Here is a 24,900-nt window from a genome sequence, read left to right as displayed (position 1 = left end):
CTTTCAGAATCCCTTATTCCCTTCAATCACTTTCAACCTGGCATATGATTTTTTTTTTATTGATAGATAGATAGATAGATAGATAGATAGATAGATAGATATATAGATAGAGATAGATAGATAGATAGATAGATAGATAGATAGATAGATAGATAGATAGATAGATAGATAGATAGATAGATAGATAGATAGATAGATAGATTTATTTATATTCGTGTCGTGCACCAAAAAGGTGCCCAGCCCACATGGACTTACAGGACACATACATATAAATCATTTCATTGGTACCAACCATACAGGTATACAAAGAAACAAAAAGACTGTTCTTCAAACTTTCCTTCAAGCATACAAAACACTTTACACACATAATCTGCCAAAAAGAAAATACCTTTACTAAAACATAATTCAAGTCTTTCATAATCGTCCAACCAAAAAAAGTTAACACAAATAGATGACATTTTACCAAATAATCTATGTCTTAATTCAACATACAATGGACAATAAAACAAGAAATTAACCTCATTTTCAATTTCCTCCAACAAACAAACTCTGTCCTCCTCAGGAGTCCCAATGAATCTATTGAGTAAACATGATTATTTAATTCATGCTTGCAGTGGAGCCAGGGCCCCACTGCAAAACGGCAGAACTTTACAAAATACAACAATAAAAATATGTACTAAACAAGCAATTCATAAAGTTTAAAAAATATTCCATGGCAGCAGAACGGTAAGAAACATGTATCAGTTCATGGTGACCATGAACTGATACATGTTTCTTACTTGATCCATAAACAAATTTCACTTTGTAGGTATTTTCCTATATATTTTCAGATTTGTGCTTGTCACCCTACTGTATTATGCTAACAGCATTAACTCTCTGTGTTTGTCAAATGTTATTACCGTATTAACCCCGGAAAAGGTTCAGCCCCTTTTACTGACAGATTGGGATGACGATTATCGTAGAAATGACATTATAGTTTGATGTTGGGGAAGCCACTAAAACCACTGTTACAATGAAAAGAGATTACTTGTAGGTCAATACTTTTGGAGTAGTCTTCCATACGTGACATTTGTAACACCAGAGAAAAAGACTGTTTTAAAAGGAAACTTCTACTTCACTGTACACTCAAAACATTTTCTTACAGATTGATAGTGCTCCTTTTTAAATGTGTTGTATCTCTGTTGATATCTCTTTATGTGATAGTTTTTTTTCTTCTTTTTTAGTTTAGTATTTCTTTGTAATACGCTGTGACATTGTATATCTTTTAGCTAATGTATTTTAATGTCTTGGACCCCAGGAAGACTATAGATGATGTTAAGGTGTCAGCTAAATGGGGATATAAACACATTGAATGGTCTTGTGTTTTACAAGGCCTTCTTCTGAAGAATTGCCGTCACACAGAGCTTCAGGAAGGTTCAATAATGTTTGAATTCAATTCAATATCAAACAGATCAATTCAATTAATTTCAAAGGATCTTTATTGGCAGTTGAAAAAGGGGAACATCTAGTTGGAGGGGGTACAGGATTGTGTAAACAGAGATATGTCACTCTGTGTCAGACTCATTATATAAAGGGTATAAAGCTTTTTTGAAACAAATAGCAGCAATCTTTTGCAGTCGCTTTGGAACAAATAGCAGCATTTATTTTCTCTCAATACGATTTAAATAACATACAAAAAAGCCTAATTTAAAATGAGAAGTTCATATGTGCAGTAGGTCTAGAGGTCTTGTGGTCTTTATCCTTTTTAGTTGACCGTGTAGCAGTGAACTGTACTGTCCTGTACTTTCTCTAAATTCTAATAAAGTATTCAATCAATCAATCAATGTGTGTCATCATGGGTCATTACAATGTCCACTCCACACGCACAAATTGGACACAAAGACTTGGCTTGTGGCAATTTCTAGATTTAATTTTTTACACACCATTATATAATATTCTTACATTGATCATAAGACCCAATATTACTGAATGTCAAGTGTCCAGGCTGTCTTCACAACATGAATATGCATAACGACACTGTACTAGTGTGTCATACGGTCATACCACTATTCTCTGGCCCCGCCCACACACGTTGTCTGTCAAGAAAAGAAGAGGAATAACTAAGCCCCTCCCCCTGCCGTGACGTCACGGACAGACAGAGCCAGTCGCGACCTGGCGTTTGCCAACGGGTCTGAGGCCTTAAGCTAGATGCAGAATAGACCCACATTTAGACACAAAATGTTGCTATATCAGTGGTTCTCAAACTTTGTCATGTCAAGGACCCCCAAAATGATATGTATCTGGCCGCGGACCCCCATCTCAAAATATGTTGTTCTAGGGACCCCCAGAAGCAAAGACTTAGTTCACCCCCAAATGACTTTTTTTCCTATTGATTACTCACGCCATGGAGACTTGAGTTCGCTGTTCAGTAATATTATTCGTTTTTTCGTCGCATTCCTAAGACAATAATTTGATTACAATATATTTGATTACAATAAATGTTTTCACAGGTTTTCCAATGAATACAATGTAAAAAGAAAAAAATCATTTGAAAATAGCTGATCTACAAGTTCGCATTGTGAACTTGTCGATCGGCTATATTCAAATGGCAGGTATGCACCTATGTATGTCAGAAATAAATGGATATAGTATTGAGTCTATTCTGATTCCATATAGGGTTGAATTTATTTGTAATTATAATCAAAATCTACAGAGTAACTAGTAACTCAAATGAGCCAGTACGTCTTTTGAACGGCTCTCTGAAAGGAACGGATCCCAGAGATCCGGCTCACTTCAGAGAGCCATAAATCCCATCTTTAGCATCTAGCTTTATAGGGCCTCCTCAGACCCGTTGGAAAACGCCAGGTCGCGGCAGAGCAGCAGAGCCATGGGGAACTAGAAGAGAATGGAGATGGGGAGTGGAGCCAGCAGCAGCACACAGCAGGGTGAGTTACCGATAAAAAACGACCAATAAGACGCTCACATTCTGGCTATGTCACAACATTAACCAATAAAAAACCTTACATTCTGCTCTGTCACAACATTAACCAACACACCCACATACAACAGGGAAGCAAAGGAGGAAGCGACCAACACTATAATAACTGGTCGCTGCTCCTCTTTAAAACCACACAATACAGGCTCGTTCTGTCGTCTTAAAGCTTAAAGACTCCTGTTGTTACCAGAGGCTGACAGAAAAGCGTCCATTCGGTCGGGTTGTTGCAGACACAGAGACATTGTAAGTATGATAATAACTGCTCTCTCCATGGTTTAACGGCTCAATGTGTGACCGGCTTCCATCTGCGTCAGCCTGCTGCTGCTAGCTGCAGCTGCGTCAGCTCAGCAAAAGCTAAGGTATGGCAACATGACTGGTGTCTTAATACCTTAGCAACAGGCACGATGAAAGGTGCATTTTATTATTTCCCCCCTGTAGCCAAGGTATGGCAGCTGCCATAGCTTTGCCATATCCAATTGACGCCTCTGGCTATAGCTGCTGCTAAACTAAAGCAACTGATCTACAAGCTCATTAACTGTAGCCCCGGAGGCGCACTGATGTCTTGTGGATCGGGTATTTTTGGTCCCATGCTGCTTGTGGCTACTAATTGAGTGACCTGTGGATTATTGTTCATGGTGTCATAACAGCATATAAGAGGATTAATGTTGCACTGGGGTTAAAGTAACTGAAGTACTTTGCCAAGTAACTAAGTACTTTTACTCAATGTTACTGTACCTAAATGCACTATCTTGTTCTGAGGGCTTTTCCTTTTTACTTGTACTGGAGTATTTCCAATGTTGAGTACTTTCACTTCTACTCCAGTAAAGTAACCTAAGTACATGTTTACTCGAGTATACTGTACTGAAATGCACTTGTTTTGAGGTGTTCTTGTTTTTACTTAGACTGGAGTATTTACTTCTACTCCACTTCATCTCAGAGGCAAATATTGTACTTTTTACTCCACTACAATTAATTGAAAACTTTAGTTACTACTAGTTACTTTTTGATTATTAGCCTGTTACAAAACATACATTAACCACTTTTCAGCCCTATATACCTTTTTGCTTATCTACAAGCCAAGTTAGCTGTGAGCTTGTAGATCTAAGATTTTCACACATTTTATGCATTTGAAAACTTGTGAAATGGGACATTCTGCTTAACACGTACTTTCTACTTTTGGTACTTTGAGTACATTTTGATACCAATATTGTTGTACTTTTTGTAATATTATTATTATTGCTATTAATATTTTTTAACTAAATCAACCAAATTTAATTTCACTTGGTGGGTATTCACCTAACTAACAGTATCAACTAATTTGCAGTGTAGTCTGTTTGTGTATGTCTGTCACTCTAGTTTAAAAATGTATATTTATTGTTGCTTGTCCAACATTATGACAGACAGACAGACAGACAGACAGACAGCGGCTCTGGAAAGCTTCTAGTAGCCTCATAAACCAGCTTCTCCTGGTTCTAGATCCTCACAGCAGATTGTTGTACTAATAACAATATAGTTGGTGTGTTTGTCCGGTTGTTAAACGATGCTCTGCTATTCCTGCTGCAAGGGATGGGACGATAAGCCATATTATCGTATATTGTGATAAAAAAAACACTCACGATAATCGTATCGTGGAGATTTAATTTATCGTGATATCGTCCTCCGTCATGCACTGGGATTAATTCAACTTTTATTTGCAGAGCTGCATATCTGGTACCACTTAAACCCTCTAGAATTGGTAAAAGTTACTTATATTATACGTACTTGATACAGTCTTTTTTTCTCTATCAAATGTCTTTTCCAAAAGAATAGCAGATCTACAAGCTCACAACGCATCACAACGTGACGCGTTGTGAGCTTGTAGATCTGCTATTTTTTTGGCAAATGATCCACCTCAGGATAATGGATTTTTATGAAATTTTCATATAGTTCCATCCCTTTTGCAGTAGCAGACAGTGGTGGAAAGAGTAGGCTTAAATTCTTTGCTAAAGTAAAAAGTACCAATACTGCAATGTAGAAAATGAAAGGCTCTGTTGTTACAAGTAAAGGTTCAGAATTCAAAGTATTTACTTTAGTAAAAGTACAAAAGTATTGGCATCAAAATGTGCTTAAAGTACCAAAAGTAAAAGTAGGCCTAGTACTCATATGCAGAATGTCCCGTTTTTCAAATAGATGTTTTGAAAATAGAAGATCTACAAGCTCACACAATGTGTCGTGGTGCGACGCATTGTGAGCTTGTACATCTGCTATTTTCAAATGGCAGAAATGTATACACAGTAGAGGCTGAAGAGGGTTATGTATGTTTTGTAATAAAGTATTAACTACCGTTTTCAAATAATTGCAGTGTAGTAAAAAGTACAACATTTACCTCAGAGACATTAGAGTAGAAGTAAAAGTACTGAAAACTGTACTTAAGAAACAGTACTTGAGTAAATGTACTTAGTTACTTTACACCTCTGGTAGCAGCATAGCAAATGCAGTGCTAAGTACAGTACTTGGGTAAATATACTTAGTTACATTACACCTCTGTTAGCAGCATAGTACAGTCCAGTCCAGTCCAGTAGAGGCAGCCAGTCTGACAGACTGACCACACTTTACACCTCTCTGTTAGCAGCATAGTACAGTCCAGTCCAGTCCAGTGCTACAGTAAGTCCAGTCCAGTACTGAGGCAGCCAGTCTGACAGACAGGCCATGTCGTGTGTAAATCTGGAGGTGGATTATTGGACCATTTTTGGATCCTGCTTTGCTTTCCCTTCCTACTCACTGCTGTCTGACCTTCTGACCCCCGGTTTGACCCGGGTCAGCTGATTTAACCCTGGCTTTGACCCGGGTCAGCTGATTTAACCCTGTTAACCCTGTCCTGGCCAGAGATCAGCTGTGTTTGGAAAACAAAACCTTAAAGTCCTTTCCTCGCTGCTGTGGGAAGAAAGCTTGTACAGTATGACATGTGTAAGAGTTGAACAGGGGCAGCAGTGGCTCAGGGGTAGAGTTGCTGTCTTAGAACACGGAGGGTTCCCCGTAGGGTTCCCAGTTCGATCCCGGGCTCCCCCAGCAGTTAGTGTTGAAGAGTCCTTGAGCAAGACTCTGAACCCCTAGTTGCTCCCGGTGAGCAGGTTGGTGCCTTGAATGGTTTCCTCTGCCATCAGTGTATGAATATGTATGGGTGAATGTAATGCACAATCTCTGTGAAGCGCCTTGGATGAAGGCGATTTATATAAATGCACCATTTACCATTTGTATCTCCATATTGAACCCTTTTTAATTTATTTACCCACTTAGACCCGAGGCCTTCTAAAAAAGTTTTCTGAAAAACTTCTAAACTTTCTATATCAGTGGTTCCAAAAAACCTTTTCAGGTCAACTTGGACCACCCAAAATTATAGGTATTTGGCTGCTGACACCCATCTAAAAATATGCTGTTCCACAGAGCACAGACCCCCAGAAGCAAATATATCAGTTAAACATTTTCACATTTATCACAATGAATATTATATACAGTAGTATAAACTTTGTATTTATTTATTATTTTAGCTCAACTCTAAAATGACACCAATGCACTCCCAGTCTTAGATTTTACAATGTTTTTAAAATAATACAAGTACGTCCATATTTGGAGGAGGACATACAACCTTTCCACATAACGACAACCATTATTTTGTAAAACAAACCCTCAGTATCAGATGCAACAATGGCCCTTATTTACTGAATTATGCTATAACTCCTTAGAAGGTCAAAGTACACTTCTATACAGTAGTATTAAGCTTCTCTAAAGAGCAGAATAATGGCCCAGCAGCAGCTTTTGGCACATAGTTTTCCACATGTTAAAGGCTAATGGTGAAATAAATAATGGTATATTTCACAAAGCACAGTTTCCTGATTTACATATTTAACTTGAGCTATAAGGAAGTACTGGAGCTGTTGCAACGTAAGCCGGAGTTGGTCAACTAACTCTGTCAAATAGGCCGTGTGTGTGTGTGTGTGTGTGTGTGTGTGTGTGTGTGGTGTGTGTGTGTGTGTGTGTGTGTGTGTGTGTGTGTGTGTGTGTGTGTGTGTGTGTGTGTGTGTGTGTGTGTGTGTGTGTGTGTGTGTGTGTGTGTGTGTGTGTGTGTGTGTGTGTGTGTGTGTGTGTGTGTGTGTGTGTGTGTGTGTGTGTGTGTGTGTGTGTGTGTGTGTGTGTGTGTGTGTTAGGGCATTCACCAAATATTCGAATATCAAAGTCACTATTCGACGTTGTTCACCGAAGTCGAATATTCGCTTTTTCTTTTTCTCTCTTTAAAACATATATAGTTTATAAAGCTTGGCTAGATAGGAAGTCAAGCACTTGGAATTGTAGGTATTACATTTAATGACTCGGTTCCGCAGATAAATATTGTGAAAATAGCAGATCTACATGCTCACTGTGAGCATGTAGATCTGCTATTTTCACAATGCTCGCCTCTTGCTTACTTAATATTTGACAGTTAGGCCAGTCCTGTTGAATATTCGACTATTCGAATACTTTGAGGTTGAATAATTCAAATGCTAAAAATCACTATTTGTGAATGTGTGTGTGTGTGCGTGTGTGCGTGCGTGCGTGCGTGCGTGCAACATTCTATATACTCTGGCATGCAGAAATGGTGCCAGTTGCACATACCAGCGTTGCATTTTACACATTACTCCTACACTAAACTGCAGCTCACATCCACACTCACTGTAATGTTAGACTACAGCCATTGTTCTACTGAATGACTTATGTCCAAGACACGAAAAAAAAAGTAAAAGATAGACCCGCCATCTCCGGTTTACTTCCCGTATCTGTGTGGAGTAGGTGTTCACTTCTTTAGGAGAGCAGTCCTGGAAGCAGGTTGGAGTCTATTCATTCCAATGCTAGTGTGAACTAAGGCATTCACGAATAGCGATTTTTAGTATTCGAATTATTCGACCTCAAGTATTCGAAAAGTCGAATATTTGACAGGACTGGCCAAACTGTCCAAACTGTCAAATATTAAGTAAGCAAGAGGCGAACATTGTGAAAATAGCTGATCTACGCTGGGAGGCGTTGTGAGCATGTAGATCGGCTATTTTCACAATATTTATCTGTGTCACATTAAATGTAATAACTACAATTCCAAGTGCTTGTCAGGGTACTTTTGACTTCCTATCAAGCCAAGCTTTTTAAACCATGAAGAAATATATATATTTTTAAAGACAAAAAATGAAAAAAATAAAAATAAGCGAATATTCGACTTCGGTGAACAAAGTCGAATAGTGACTTTGATATTCGAATATTCGAATAGTCGAATATTTGGTGAATGAACGCGAACACAGCTTCTGAAACATTCTTTAGCTCCATGGTCACTCGTCACAAGCCACACAATCTTCCAAAGATTTCCATACTAAAATAGTTTTTTTAGAGACTAATCAAGAGAAAAGCAACTTTATTTTGAACCATTCTCTGTCCTGGCAACACTCTCTAGCACCAGTAAACATTGGATGTTTGCAAGATCTGCCGTCAGACTGCGCCCACTTATTGTAGGAGCCCATTTGTAGGATGAGTGTTCCATGTGGCCTCTACATGTTAATTAGGATGGTGTATCTTTCTAAATCAATCATCTTTGCTCATGTTGTTGTTAGCCTCTTAAACTCCTCTGTACTTGAGACAGACCTCCAGTTGGCTCTGTACTTGGTCTGCTCTTGTTTCCTTCTACACCAAACCTATTGGCCAGAAATGGCAGATCTACAAGCTCACAATGCGTGGCAATGTGATGCACTGTGAGCTTGTAGATATGTGATATCTATGATATGATATAACTGATATCTACAGCCAATGTACTACTACTTACTTACATCATCTCAGTGGGGCAGCAGTGGCTCAGTGGTAGAGTGGCCGGATGTGACCCCACGTGGGTCCCAGTTGGATCCCGGCCCCCCCAGAGTTAGTGTTGAAGAGTCCTTGAGCAAGACTCTGAACCCCTCTGTGTGTGTGTGTGTGTGTGTGTGTGTGTGTGTGTGTGTGTGTGTGTGTGTGTGTGTGTGTGTGTGTGTGTGTGTGTGTGTGTGTGTGTGTGTGTGTGTGTGTGTGTGTGTGTGTGTGTGTGTGTGTGTGTGAAGGTGAATGTAATGATCAACTGATACTGATTCCAGTTGATTGGTGATCGGTATGGTATCGTCCCCAAAAATCTCAATCGGAGCATCTCTAGTGTATGACTCTCTCTCTAAAATACTCTAGTCTCACTCGCTCTCTCTCTCTCTAACATACGGTATATGTCCCTCTTTCTCTCTCTCTCTCTCTCTCTCTAACATAGTGCTCATGTCTCTCTCTCTCTCTCTCTAACACACTGCTCATGTCTCTCTCCCCACACAGACAAGATGAACAACGTCCCTCTGTCTCGGTCGGAGGTGTTCGGGGAGCTGAGGAAGGAGCTCCATGACGACCAGGCCTTCCATGAAGGAGAGGCTCACGTCTTCATCGTCATGGGCGCCTCGGTAAGAGCATAGCAAGCTGCTCTATTATTGTCACATCATCACAGCTTTACAGACAGAAAGAAGCGGCTGACATTCGTCTTTGTGCATCGTTCCCATCATATCATTATTTCCATAGAAGAAAGAGGGGGGTGGGCGGGCAAGGGTAGCCTCGTAAACCAGACTCTTCCTGCCTTCAAAGATGGGAGGAGTCAGTTTACTAGGCTAGGGCAAGGGAAATGTTTATATTTTTACATTTATCCACTCCGATAATTTACTGTAGAATTATGTGTGGGACACTTCCGGAGAACAGCAGACATACAAGCTCACGTCGCGTTGCAGATGCAACCGCTGTGAGCTTGTAGATCACTCTCGGCCGCGACGCCGGAACTGCTGCACACCTTCTGCGCAATGCATGATGGGACGTTGGGAACTTGTGGATAAGATTCTTATTTCATGTCACATGTCCAACTGTTCCGAATATGTGTGACCCTTATTCACTACTTCACCATGGCACATTTATGAGTACTACTAGTGGTTCTCAAAGGTTTTATGTGAAAGGAACCATTTGTACCTCTCAGAGGGTGGCATGGGGTCGATGGGAGAGTCTCCGGATCACACTCTAAACATTATTTTATTAACTCAGTGATTTGTCATTTGGTAACTATTACAAAGGAAACCTCCAACCTGCCAACTGATTAATTAGGATAAAATAAAGAGCAGTGCACCGCCCGGCCCCCCATTGACATAGTTAGACTATTATAGTCAAAGGCCAGGGTTTCTGTTTATTTGGTTTCTAAAGAGAGGCTCTGTTGAAATATCAAACGACTAGAGAATGCAATAATTGCACACATGCATGAAGTGGTCTGTGGAAAAAGAAATGTGGCAACGTTGATTTCACACAGATTGTGTAAATAATAACACAATCAGCTGTGCTTCCTTCAACATGGTCATATCAACTTATCAAGGAGGTTCCTCTTTGCCACCACAGAGGTTGTGGGTTACAATCCCCAGTGGTGCCTTGACACTAAGGGTTGCCCACCTGCCCCTTGCATGTAAATAAAACTTTCAGGCAAGGTGGAGTTTGCTTTCAGGTTGCCCGACCGGGCAATTGCTAGTTTGAGAGGCGACACAGCTGAACGTGGCCAGAGTGCTCTGTCTTCTGTTCTGTGGAATGTAAAATAAGAGCACTGTTGACCTATAATGTGCTGTTTTTACTGTTGCTACTACACTACAAAATATAAAATAACCCATAGTCATATTCACAGCTATGTAGGTATTTGGCATAAAAACTGAGGTATGACATATGTTATCTCACAGCCCCAGAAAGTAAAACAATAAGTGTTAAATTGAACGGTAATTCAGATTTTACCTATCATTTTATAATGGATGATTTAAGTGGGCATGACCTTTGGGCAAGCAGAACATGACTGTACTTGGTCATTGCATGTACTCATAAGGGGGGAGGCATATCAGCAGGGAGTGTTGGGCGGGAGGAGTAGGACGAAGGCTCTACGTCCTATTTTTTTAACCCCAAAATGGGGGGGGGGGGTAGTGGTAGTGGTAATAAAAATATAAAAACTATTTTCTAAATTTAGGAAAAAAGAGAATAAAAAGGTTCCTCTTTGCTTGAACAAGATGATCTGAAGGTTCCTGTTAGCTCTGCCACAGGTGGTGATGAGGATAGAGAGCATCTATTGGCCAATCACAACCACTCACACTCTGTGTCCCTAGCGTCCCTATTAACCCTAACCCAAGATTTAAAAGGACTAAAATGGTCAAAAACTGTTTAAATTAAAGTAACTTCAGATCAGTGCACACCTGTTAAACACAGGAAAGGGGTTTAAAAGCACATAATGATCACCAACTATTACAGCTCAGAAGGGTTAAAAACATGTAAGGCATTCAAAAGTCCATCTAGGCCTTGTTAAAAAGAAAGACCTTTAGTCCCCTTCGACTGACTGTGGTGCTCTCAGGTCATAGGCAGACCATTCAACAGAACTTGCATTAATTTAGTTTCTCTGTCTCTCTCTCTCTCTGATCACCCTCCCCTGTTATGTGCCAGTGTTGCCACCCGTGCCCTAAGCTTGCCCACCCCTGAATCAGAGGATTAATTATAGACAGCTTCTTCAGGTGTGCAGACATTGCTTCCTTTTGCACTCATACTGTCTGTACCTGGTGTGTTGTCTTTTTGGAACGGCTAACAAGCTAATACAGTTGTTTTCATAGTATGGTCCAGTCCCATGCTAACAAGCTAATACAGTTGTTTTCATAGTATGGTCCAGTCCCATGCTAACAAGCTAATACAGTTGTTTTCATAGTATGGTCCAGTCCCATGCTAACAAGCTAATACAGTTGTTTTCATAGTATGGTCCAGTCCCATGCTAACAAGCTAATACAGTTGTTTTCATAGTATGGTCCAGTCCCATGCTAACAAGCTAATACAGTTGTTTTCATAGTATGGTCCAGTCCCATGCTAACAAGCTAATACAGTTGTTTTCATAGTATGGTCCAGTCCCATGCTAACAAGCTAATACAGTTGTTTTCATAGTATGGTCCAGTCCCATGCTAACAAGCTAATACAGTTGTTTTCATAGTATGGTCCAGTCCCATGCTAACAAGCTAATACAGTTGTTTTCATAGTATGGTCCAGTCCCATGCTAACAAGCTAATACAGTTGTTTTCATAGTATGTAATAATAAATTATGGATCTCTAAATCCATAGTTAAAATAAGACAAAGAGCCAAAGGACTATATTTCTTTAGATTGCTGTATTCTTGAGAGAGCAGACAAAGAAGACAAAACAGTGCGCATATCATCCTAGTGGTATGCTCGATAATCTCTCCCCACCCTAACGGCAGGACAGAGGATTCTCTCTCTCCTCCAAGATGGAGGAAAACATGTATATAAAGACATACAGTTTATGACAGTAAGAAGCGTGGAACTTATTCATTCGTTCCCATATCATAACAAGGAAGTAGTAGGAACTCATTGATTCGTTCCTATATTATAACAAGGAAGTAACAGGAAGAACGTGACACGTAGTGTTGGTAATTTTCCACCACTCGTGACTTATATCAGAGGAAGACAGTGAGTCTGGTGACATACAGATACAGTATAAACCAAAACATGATTCTATTCAGGGCATTCAAAGTTATTATGACCTTTAATCAGTTTGCCTGAACCTACAGTATGCGACCAAAATGTGGTCTCTTATACTGTGAGTTCAGTTCATAATAATATCTTATATGGTCATATGAGCTTCATACACCAATAACATAATTATGTATCATAATTTATCCTAACAATCTATCCTTTTAATTTTTGTATGAGGTTCATATGACCTCCATATTAAACATTTTATCAGGGTAATAATAATAATAATATGAAGACTTTAATAATATTTATAAATTCAAATTTTCAAAAGAGAACTGTAATAATATTTTTTTTAAAGGGAATGTAATAAATCCTTAAAGTTTAAAGAAATGTGACACATCATTCATCGTTTTTTACAGATGAATGAAGACAGAATAAAAATAAAGAATAAAGAAAGAAAACAAATAAAAGATGAATTGAAACGTCGGTGATGACGGTGATGATGATGATGATGATGACGATGATGATGATGATGATGATGATGATGATGATGATGATGATGATGATGACGACGTTGGGGCATTGTAGAGACGTGAGGGAGGAGGACGCAGGATGCAGTTGATGTGGGGTCGTTTTCTTCTGGGTCGCTTCTTTCTTCTCAGGTAGTTCCGACAAGGCACGATTTTTACATCGTGCCACTGCGGTTGATTGGCTCGTGCACTGGTCTGGCCGGGCCTCAGGTCGTGGTTCGTCTGCACCCCATCAGTCAGGTGGTTTTCGATGATGACCCGATTCTCCTCCTTCCCCACACTGCCTTCCTCCTCTCTCCGCCACCGTCAGCCCATGTAACAGAAACATTTCAAATTAAGTTTCAAATAAATCTTAAATCGATGAAAAACCAAATTAAATAAATTAAAATCAAATTAAAATTAAAATATATTAAACCTTAAACACTCCCCTTTTTTACAACAAGTTGTAAAAGTTAAATAAAATAATTTAAATTATTTAAATCAATGAAAAAGGCTTTAATTCATGCACTCATACAGTACAGTAGCAGCTTGGGCACAGGGGAGTCAGTGATAAGTAATACGCCCTAAGTGCGAGAAGCGACCTTGTGTCCTTCTCAACAATGGGTTTAATTTGGTTGTTATGGTAACCAGGGACATGACGTTCCCAACCAAGAGATTTATGGGTAATGGAGTTTTTAACAGTAAGAGAACAGAAAAATTAAACAAAATACCATAGACAGTAAACAATCAGAACGTTTACGAAAAATAGGAGAAAGGAAAGTCTAAACAAGACATGTTCCCAAAACAATTCTCTCACACACAGACCATCTGACCTTGAAGGCTCCAGGTGGTTTCTCAGACAGGCACACATACGCTGCACTCAGAAGTGCACACACACTCACATACTGGGTCAGAGACACAGAGTTAGGGGGGGGGGGGGGGGTTGACAAGATGAGGGAGGGGGGGGGGGGGGGCGGCATGCACGCCCGCACACTCTCTCAGAACACCACTCACACGCACTTCCCCAAAACCTGTGCACACCCTCACACATACAGTAGCCTACGGCAAACTCATTCTCACAGAGAACTCATTCATCATATAAATGAAATTATACTATAATACACACCCAGAAGCCTCTGGAGGTTTTAAATCTTAACGTTACAACAGTTTAAATGAATTTAGGCATCAATAATTTTAGTTAGTTATTCTTAATCTTAAATCTTAACTTTAATTTCTCAGAGACATTTTAAAACGTCTTAAAAATATTTAATATTACAGAAAACAGAACTGGTCAGTAACATAGTCTTAAAGATAAAATGTTGTTTCTCAATTTCCAAATGGCTTGGCGCAAAGCCATGAAACTGAGAGACCCAAATAAACACAGTATTATCGGTACAGTGAACATAACAGTAACAAACTGACAAATACTGACCATTCATATGGTCCAGACATAACAGTAAAAAGCTATAACCGCAACTGACTAGAAGTACTCGTTAAATTCAGGCCGACTAGAAGTACTTGCCCTAGGTTATAAGCCAAACAAATAATGACCATACATAGGGTCCAAACAAACTGACAAAAGAACAAGTTGAACAACAACTTGTGGACAAAAACGACTGTACCGAAAAAAGTTAAAGTATGGAAATATTTGTCTCTGCTTCCTCATCACAACGAGAGAGCGAGAGCAAACCAGAAATAGTTAAAAATAGATTAGGGATTGTGTACACCTCCCTTAAACTTTCAAAGAAGAAACAAAGAGTTTTACGACCAATCTGTATCTAGATAAGGGTTTAATTTACGACGCGTGTCAAACCAAAACATTATTTAGGAGCTTTCCGACTCCTCCAGACGGAGGGAGAACATCATTCACAAATCATCCTAACATTAACATCGTTAATTCAAAATTCAAAGACACGACACGTTACAGGGATTTAGTAAATATGTACTTATCTTAATCACTTAGGAATTTGCCAATGCGTGGAAATCCCAGATGCAGCCCAGGACCGGGGGAGTATCCAACCTCAAGGAAGACGGTCCAACACGGTCCGCTGCTCCTGGGGGTCCACGCGGTTCCACATTAATCGAAAACTCATAACACTGTTGTCAAATAAAATTCCTTTGTCTGAAAATACAGCAATGTAGAGATAAAATCTGGCTGGTAATTTTAAAGCGTGTCGGAGCGCTTTGACCAGCCCTGGTGAGAGAGGGACCGTACAGTACCGGTTCCTCAAGTCCCCCCCTGGCTGGTCAAACGCACCGCAGCTTGACCACTCGAGAAGGACCAATTAATAATAAAATTATGGATCTCTAAATCCATAGTTAAAATAAGACAAAGAGCCAAAGGACTATATTTCTTTAGATTGCTGTATTCTTGAGAGAGCAGACAAAGAAGACAAAACAGTGCGCATATCATCCTAGTGGTATGCTTGATAAATCTCTCCCCACCCTAACGGCAGGACAGAGGATTCTCTCTCTCCTCCAAGATGGAGGAAAACATGTATATAAAGACATACAGTTTATGACAGTAAGAAGCGTGGAACTTATTCATTCGTTCCCATATCATAACAAGGAAGTAGTAGGAACTCATTGATTCGTTCCTATATTATAACAAGGAAGTAACAGGAAGAACGTGACACGTAGTGTTGGTAATTTTCCACCACTCGTGACTTATATCAGAGGAAGACAGTGAGTCTGGTGACATACAGATACAGTATAAACCAAAACATGATTCTATTCAGGGCATTCAAAGTTATTATGACCTTTAATCAGTTTGCCTGAACCTACAGTATGCGACCAAAATGTGGTCTCTTATACTGTGAGTTCAGTTCATAATAATATCTTATATGGTCATATGAGCTTCATACACCAATAACATAATTATGTATCATAATTTATCCTAACAGTATGGTCCAGTCCCATGCTAACAAGCTAATACAGTTGTTTTCATAGTATGGTCCAGTCCCATGCTAACAAGCTAATACAGTTGTTTTCATAGTATGGTCCAGTCCCATGCTAACAAGCTAATACAGTTGTTTTCATAGTATGGTCCAGTCCCATGCTAACAAGCTAATACAGTTGTTTTCATAGTATGGTCCAGTCCCAGAGAACCTCAGTATTCCTTCCTTGCTGGGTTCCAAATGGACCCGTAGAATTAAAGTCTGTACAAATGGAACTAAATGGTCCTCCTGGACCTTTTACGGGTCCATTTGGTTCCATTTGTACACTCAGTGTTATGGGGGTATGCATCTTGTGTCATTTTCGATCTTTTAGCTATATTGCACAGTGGTTCTCAAAAGTGTACATTGGCTATTCATAAATAGCAGATCTACAAGCTCGCAGCCTGGCACTTCATGCTGCGCTGCAGTGCAAGCTTGTACATCTGCTATTTTTGAAGAACGGGTACACATTATTGCGTATCATTATTTTATGCTTTAACTAGTGAAAAATAGTAGATATACAAGCTCACAGTGCGGCACCTTGTGCCGCGCTGCGAGCTTGTAGATCTGCCATTTTTGAAAAATCGTGAAAATTAGAATGTTGACCCGATTCTATAAGTGTCTTTTGAATCCTTCTAAAACTTTTTGAAAAATCGTGAAAATTAGAATTTTGACCCGATTCTATAAGTGTCTTTTGAATCCTTCTAAGACTTTTTGAAAAATCGTGAAAATTAGAATTTTGACCCGATTCTATAAGTGTCTTTTGAATCCTTCTAAGACTTTTTGAAAAACCTATGTTTCTGTGTCAGCAATCTGGCCAGCCATCGTCAAAAGAAAAGGTCCTTTTCACTTAACTGGAGCTCAGTTTGTCTGATCTTGAGAGACTACTATGTCAGTGGTTCTCAAACCTTTTCATGTGAAGGACCCCCAAAATTATATCTATTTGGCCACAGACCCCCCATCTCAAAATATGTTGTTCCAGGGACCACCCAGAAGCAAAATTTGAGTTACAAACGTTCGCTTTGAAAATACATAAAATCAAAGATTTGCACACATTTTCACGACTTTTTCAAAAATAGCAGATCTACAAGCTCGCAGCGCGGCACTCGGTGCCGCGCTGTGAGCTTGTATATCTGCTATTTTTCACTGGTTAAAGCATTCAATGATTCTAGGCCTAAAACGAGAAGGCTGTGAGAAAGATGCTCGTGTCCCTTTCCGCCTTACAGTTTCCTCATGCTTTAACAAGAGGTTTGTGTGAAAGATGCCTGTCTCAGTCTCTCTCTCAGCTTACAGTTCCTCATGTTGTAGACAGACTGGTTGCTTCATGTACAGAGAGCATTATTAGGTAACAGCTAACCAGTCCTGTAAGACATTCCAGTTCTGTTCCTTCTTCCTCCTTCCACTTCTTGGAAGTATATTTATCTGTTACTTCCTCCTCTTTGCTCTCTGTGTGTGTGTGTGTGTGTGTGTGTGTGTGTGTGTGTGTGTGTGTGTGTGTGTGTGTGTGTGTGTGTGTGTGTGTGTGTGTGTGTGTGTGTGTGTGTGTGTGTGTGTGTGTGTGTGTGTGTGTGTGTGTGTGTGTGTGTGTGTGTGTGTGTGTGTGTGTGTGGCAGTGGTTCTCAACCTTTTCAGGCCACAACCCCCAAAATAATATATATATTTTAACTGGGGACCCCCCACCCTGATTAGCACAATCGTTGAGCCATTAGATTTTGTATAACACGGTCTATTGTGGAAATAGCAGATCTACATGCTCACAGCTAATGTTTGACAATTTGGCCAGTGTTTAATTTGTCATTTTAGAGGTCTTAAAAAGTCCTTAAATTGTCACTTTAGAAATGTGCAGATACCCTCTATACACTTAAACTTTATGATGGTTTGTTTACTGTTGAGAGAGAGAGAGAAAACAACGTTGCACATTAAGTTAATCATCTGGGGACCCCCCTGGGGGTCATGACCCACATGTTGAGAACCACTGCTGTAGAGAGCACAGTCTGTGAGGAACGGCCTAACTGACATGAGAGACAGGGTGTTTTAATCTGCTAATGAATTGGTTCCATCCAGTTGTTTCTATCTGGTTGTTAAGTAGAGGCAGTAATAGCATGGTGACTGAATGGTGATTCTGCAGTGTCACTGACTGTCAGCACTACGTTCCACTCAGTGTAGGTTACAGACCGGGGGGGGAGGGGAGGAGTGGAGTGGAGGGGAGAGGAGGGGGGAGGGGAGGGCAGAAGACCGCTTCACAGGCCAGCTTTGATGGAGAGGCCACTGTATTTTCACACTCACTCAAGGGGGCTTCGTTGCATGTACATTACAATCAACAATAGAAAAACAAATTGCTGATCTACAAGTGACAACGCGTTTCTAAATACACACCTGTCAAAATACGTTACGGCATTCTATAATTACCCGGATCCTCCGTGTTCTTTAATAAGAAGCCCGAACCCATGTAAACACGGGAACATGACGGTCTGGGCTTGGTCTCTACGACCATGTGTGAGCTACGATGGGCTAAAATCGCTTTGGGAAACCCGGCCAGTGTCCGTTATCAGACAGAGCTGACAATTACATTCATGTTTGCCTTTTAGGCTTTTGTAAACGGAAACTGATATGACATAAATGACTTAAATATACAGACAATGAATGGCTGGCGCCCAGTAATGGTGATAATAATGTTCTGTGGCCTAAACAGAGGTCATATCCTCAGACATGAATGAACCTTTTCCATGATGTTTATTAAAAACACAGAGACTAGTTTTACATTTCTTTTGGACATAAACGGCCCTATTTTTGTCGATGGCTAAACTTCTTTGCCTTTTTTACTAAATTTTTAAATAATTAAAATAGCCGATCTACAAGCTCACAATGTGTCGATGTAGACGTTAGGCCTAGAATTATTGAATGCTTTAACCAGTGAAAAATAGCAGATATACAGGTGCCGCGCTGCGGGCTTGTAGATCTGCTATTTTTTTAAAAGCCGTGAAAATGTGTGCAAATCTTTGAATATATTTATTTTTAAAGCGAACGTTTGTAACTCAAATTTTGCTTCTGGGGGTGGTCCCTGGAACTAGATATTTTGAGATGGGGGTCCGTGGCCAAATACATATCATTTTGGGGGTCCTTGACATGAAAAAGTTTGAGAACCACTGACATGGTAGTCTCTCAAGAACAGACTAACTGACCTGTTAACTGTTAAGTCAAAAGGACCTTTTCTTTGACGATGGCCGGCCAGATTGCTGACATAGAAACATGGGTTTTTCAAAAAACCTTAGAGGGATTCAAAATACACTTATAGAATCGGGTCAAAATTCAAATTTTCAAGATTTTTCAAAAATAGCAGATCTACAAGCTCGCAGCGCGGCACTCGGTGCCGCGCTGCGAGCTTGTAGATCTGCTATTTTTCAATAGTTAAAGCATAGAAGTTTAGTGATAAGGGGTAAGGCAAGGACGACAATGTGAGCTCATAAGGTTCCTAGCCGACAGACTCAGTCAGACACTGATGATAAAAGGTGGGGTGATCAGTGTCTGGCCACTGTACGTTTAGTAAACATTGCACACACTGTGCCATTTGCTGTAATAATTCAGTTGTACAAATTGTGCTGTGATAATTCAGTGTACACATTGCCTCCAAACACACTTGGCAGTGGTCCAGCTGAAGATTACATTTCAGGATAACTTGAGAAGTGGAGTAGTGCTGGAGGCCATTATTATGTGGTAACTCCAGTCCACACATTGGTCTGAATCCTTGCCTGACTTTTAATTATTATCAAGCACTTAAACCTCCCTATTTTGGGAAAAAAAAGCTCAGCTTGTAGATCTGCTGTTTTCGCAGAATGGTCGCGTATTATGACATTCCCAGAGAAGGGTTGATGTGGTTAACCATTCAGTAAAAGCTACAGTTGATTTCCTCTCTGCAAATCTGGTTTATTGGCTAAATTCACAAACTGACAACTGAATGAAATAAATAAATCATACAAGAACAATGTAAATAGCTCAACAAAAGCATATATATATATATATTTTACAAATGCAATGCTAAATGCCACTTTCAACGTCACTTTCAATTATTCAACTCTTAATTACACCTGAAAACATGTGTAATCAACTGCAATCGACTAATCAAGGGCTTAAATAGTTGCATCAGATGTGCAATCTGGCCTGACTAGAGGTTTGTTGACTGTGATTAGAGCAGTTAGAAACATAGCTAAGTTTAAGGAATGGTCAGAAAAGTTCAGAGAAGAGATTATTGCTTTGTAAAAAAAAAGGAAAATTACATAAAACAATTGCAAAGACACTGAATGTTCCAAAAAGTACAGTTTTGAGCATAGTTGACAAGTTCTAAGTCAAAGTAACAGTGGTTACACTAATGAACAATGTTGTCAGAGGGGGTTGAATAATTTCGAACACAACTGAACACAAGTTTTACATCTTTAACTTTTTTTATCCCACATAATGGCTTCTTCAACACAGAAGAGCATTTGTCCCTCCCAGTTTCCATTTCCCCAAATATAACAATCATTGAATCTGTCACTGACTAAGAGACCTCACACTACAGCACAACGTAATCGGATGCAGATACAAGGGATGGGACGATAAGCGATATTATCGTTTATCGTGATAAAAAAACACTCACGATAATCATATCGTGGAGATTTAGTTTTATTGTGATATCGTCCTCAGCCATGCACTGGGCTCAATTCACCTTTTATTTGCAGAGATGCATATCCGGTACCACTTCTCTAATTCTATAATTGGTAAAAGGTACTTATGATTTACGTATTTGATAGTATTTCTTTCACTCTCTCAAATGTCCAAAAAAATAGCTGATCTACAAGCTCACAACACGTCGCAAGTTATGCGACGTGTTGTGAGCTTGTAGATCTGCTATTTTTTGTAAATGTGCATTATCGCGATAATATCGTAAATCGCGATTTCTTTTGTCACAATAATCGTGATATGACATTTTCATATAGTCCCCTCCCTAGCAGATACTCAGCTCTGACCATGGAATTTTGTTATTGGTTTCTGTCTTGCAGAATATCAGCCTGTAGAGGCTTCCTTTCTCCTGTGGTCTGTTTCTGTTCTCTCCATGTCGTCGTCTTCAGGGGCGACACACCAAATTCTGGGCCCTGGGTACAAGGATTCACCGCTGGGCCCCCCATGAATGTTAACTATTGAAAAATAGCAGATATACAAGCTCACAGCGCGGCACCGAGTGCCGCGCTGTGAGCTTGTAGATCTGCTATTTTTGAAAAAAAACATGAAAATGTGTGCATGTCAGTGGTGCTCAAACTTTTTCATGTCAAGGACCCCCAAAATGATATGTATGTACCCCCATCTCAAAATATTTAAATATTTAGTTCCAGCAGGGACCCCCCCCCCCCCCCAGAAGCAAAATTTGAGTTACAAATGTTTGCTTAAGAAATACATATATTCAAAGATTTGCACACATTTTCACGATTTTTCAAAAATAGCAGATCTACAAGCTCGCAGCGCGGCACTCGGTGCCGCGCTGTGAGCTTGTATATCTGCTATTTTTCAATAGCTAAAGTTACTAGGGCCCCTCCACCTTGGGCCCTAGTAACTCAGTCCCACTCCCCCCCCCCTTGTGACGCCCCCTGGTCGTCTCTGTACCGCTGTTGGCTCACAGACCGTTCCAGTGATCTTATCTGTCCCTCCACAGAGATTACATCATGTTGGTTCACTGTACCGCTGTACTGTACCAGTCACTCCATGTCTTTATCTCATATGAACACCAGAGAGAAAGGGGGACAGAACAGTAAACTGTGTTTCTATGTGTACTATGTGGTTAGTGGTTGCAGGCAGCACTGCTGCTGTTACTGAGGTTGTGCAATGAGCCTTTAAGCACTAGTCTAGCAGGCTGCTCACCTGCTGCCTTTAGCAACATAAAGGTAGACGGAAGACTGATTCTGTGGTTTCCAAGTTCATGTTATGGGGTGTGCACTGTGTATGAGGGATGGAAAGTGACTTCCCCTGGTGGCGCTGTAACAGGGCCAGACACACATTTTTTTTTTTTTTTTTTTTTTTTTACAAAAATAGCAGATCTACAAGCTCATAGCACTATCATAGATCTGCTATTTTTGAAGTATAAAATATGTTTAAAGTGGTTAAAAGGATTTGTGACATAGATGCTTTCCTGTCTTAATGAGTTGAGTCTCAGTCCTTGCACAGCCGATATGGGTTCGAATCCGACCCCATGCCCTTTGCTCTCTCATTTTCCTGTCTCTCCACTGTCACTGTTTGAATAAAGGGTTAAAAATGTCCCCCAAATTGACTTAAAAACCACACTACAGCACATTTAATGTAAACACTTGGCAGGCTGCATATTCAGGCCGACCTCATAGTACACTGTGTAAGCCACATACTGTAGCTGTAGCTACAGTATAATCACATTGTTACTGGGTGTGTTTTAGATGTAGGTGTATCATTGTGCATGGACAACACTGTGGACTCTACTGTCCGTATGCTTGTACGTTGGCACAACCATGACCAGCTCAGTGGCCTTGTGGTTAGAGTGTCCGCCCTGAGACTGGGAGGTCAGGGTTTGGTCCCCGGCCGGGTCATACAGAAGACCCAGTGCCTCCTGCTTGGCACTCAGCATCAAGGGTTGGATTGGGGATCCCTGAGACATACTAGCATCATGTCCAGGGGGTGTAGCCTACACAGTACATCATGTCCAGGGGGTTTAGCAGCACTTGTACATCAAGCTGGCTCACGCTACAGAAACGGGAGATGGGCTCCTGGACTATGGGAGCTTCATGGCTCGGCAAGGCTTACTTACTTTACTTACACCCATGACTCTGGTAACAGCTGCAGGGGTCCACCCTATGTTCCCCAGGTTCTATGTTCCCCGCTCTATGTTCCCCACCTCACAGCATTAGTTTTAGTGAGGTTATGGTTATGGTTATGGTTAGGGTTAGGGTTAGGGTTAGGGTTAGGGTTTAGGTTAGGGTTAGGGTTAGGGGTAGGGTTAGGTGGTAAGAAAGTGGGGAACATAGAACCTGGGGAACATAGGTACGGTCCCCAGCTGCATCTTACACACACACTCATTATCCATTTTATTAGCTGTAGCTGTACTACTAACCTCTACTCTGACAGTCTGCACTGCCCCAGCAGTAGGACAGTAAGCAACATGTGTGTAATAATAATCATGTGTCTGGTAAATATTAACTGTGAACTATGTTTATATCCACAGGGGGATTTGGCTAAGAAGAAGATCTACCCAACGCTGTGGTGAGTGACAAACACCTCTGGTTCTGACTAATAATACTCTATGGTTATACAGGGCTGAACAACTCCTCACTAATGCACTATGCTTATATATGACTGACTGACCTGCACTACAGATACGCGATACGCGATATTATCGTTCATCGTGATAAAAAACACTCATGATAATCGTATCGTGGAGATTTCATTTATCGTCCTCCCGTCATGCATTGGGATCAATTCACCTTTTATTTGCAGAGCTGCATATCCGGTACCACTTAAACCCTCTAGAATTATAGAGGTACTTATAATATATGTAGTTGATAAAGTCTTTTTTTTCCCACTCTCTATCAAATGTCTTTGCCAAAGAATTGCCGATCTACAAGCTCACAACGCGTTGCGATGTGACGCGTTGTGAGCTTGTAGATCGGCTATTGTTTGGCAAAGACATTTGATAGAGAGTGAAAAAATAGACGTACCTTTTACCAATTATAGAGGGTTTAAGTGTTTCCGGATATGCAGCTTATTGGCAAATGTGAATTGATCCCAGTGCATGACGGAGGACGATACCACGATAAATTAAATCTCCACGATACGATTACCATGAGATCACGATAAACGATAATATCGCGTATTGTCCCATCCCTAATACACACTTTCAGTCAATGGAGTTTTGCTATAATCCATGGGTTGTGTGTAACTGGCTCCCTGCTGTGTGTGTGTGTGTGTGTGTGTGTGTGTGTGTGTGTGTGTGTGTGTGTGTGTGTGTGTGTGTGTGTGTGTGTGTGTGTGTGTGTGTGTGTGTGTGTGTGTGTGTGTGTGTGTGTGTGTGTGTGTGTGTGTGTGTGTGTGTGTGTGTGTGTGTGTGTGTGTGAGACCAGGTGGTTGTTCAGAGACGGCCTACTCCCAGAGCAGACCTACTTTGTAGGCTTTGCCCGCTCTGAGCTCACAGTGGACGCCATCCGCACCGCCTGCATGCCCTACCTAAAGGTAAACACACTCAATGGATCTCCTTTTAGTAGACCTTGTACCAGTGAACTGTACCGTCATGAAACTGTACCTTTTCCTATGCAAACTTCTAATAAAGTCTAAAATCAATCAAAAACTGCATGCCCTTCCCTGTGTATCCAGGGTTTTTGTCTGCTGCCCCCAAAACTGTGGAAAAGCCACCCATTCCACATTAGTACTACACCCTTTTTCTAAATGACATTTCAACCTTTTGCATAAGACTGCTTGGTCATGGAGGCTAGCTATGTGCAGTGATACAGGCTGTTTTCTAACCAGTGTTTTCTTGCTACAAAAGGAACACAGAATAGTTTCTCAGTACTTGTGCGTTGCGTTCTTTGCCTCATATGAACATAGTTGGGATTCAGATTACAGCGGAACGTGAGATGTGAGCAATGCATGGAGGACTTTCTCCTTATCATCATGGGATTAGAGCAAAGATTTATTTTAGCCAGTAAAAGTAGCTCACACTTGTAGATGTCACAGCTCCTAATCTCATCTAGTTTATTTAGGCCAGGGGTTCCCAATCTTTTTTGTCTCAGGGCACCCCATAAATATTTTGTTGAATCCGTGGCACCCCTACATTATAATTTTCACCTTATAGCACCTTATATTTATAGGCAGCATATCGTCGTTGTCGGGTGGAAACCTTGTATGTCCACAACGCCTCGCAAACGCGAGGCGTTGTGTGCTTGTAGATCGGCTGTTTTCAC

General features: G+C 40.5%; 1 protein-coding gene across 2 annotated transcripts in view; it reads left to right on the top strand.

Annotated features, from left to right (window-relative positions):
• The first annotated feature begins 2,849 nt into the window (after positions 1-2,849).
• g6pd (glucose-6-phosphate dehydrogenase) overlaps positions 2,850-24,900 on the top strand; it is a 39,667-nt gene continuing 17,616 nt past the window's right edge. Inside the window, exons 1-4 of one of the 2 annotated variants that reach the window (XM_080733230.1) lie at positions 2,850-2,924; positions 9,314-9,435; positions 23,169-23,206; positions 24,064-24,172. In XM_080733230.1, the coding sequence (XP_080589356.1) occupies positions 2,885-2,924; positions 9,314-9,435; positions 23,169-23,206; positions 24,064-24,172 (309 nt within the window). In that variant the 5' untranslated portion in view covers positions 2,850-2,884. Of the gene's footprint in view, positions 2,925-3,042; positions 3,218-9,313; positions 9,436-23,168; positions 23,207-24,063; positions 24,173-24,900 lie in introns of those variants that run through there. The other variant, XM_080733231.1, reaches the window with a different exon arrangement.

Source organism: Nannobrachium achirus (assembly GCF_963921795.1).
Source record: "Nannobrachium achirus genome assembly, chromosome: 9".
NCBI lineage: Eukaryota > Metazoa > Chordata > Actinopteri > Myctophiformes > Myctophidae > Nannobrachium > Nannobrachium achirus.
The sequence above is the reverse complement of the archived record's forward strand: the minus strand, read 5'-3'. Positions and strand labels throughout refer to the sequence as shown.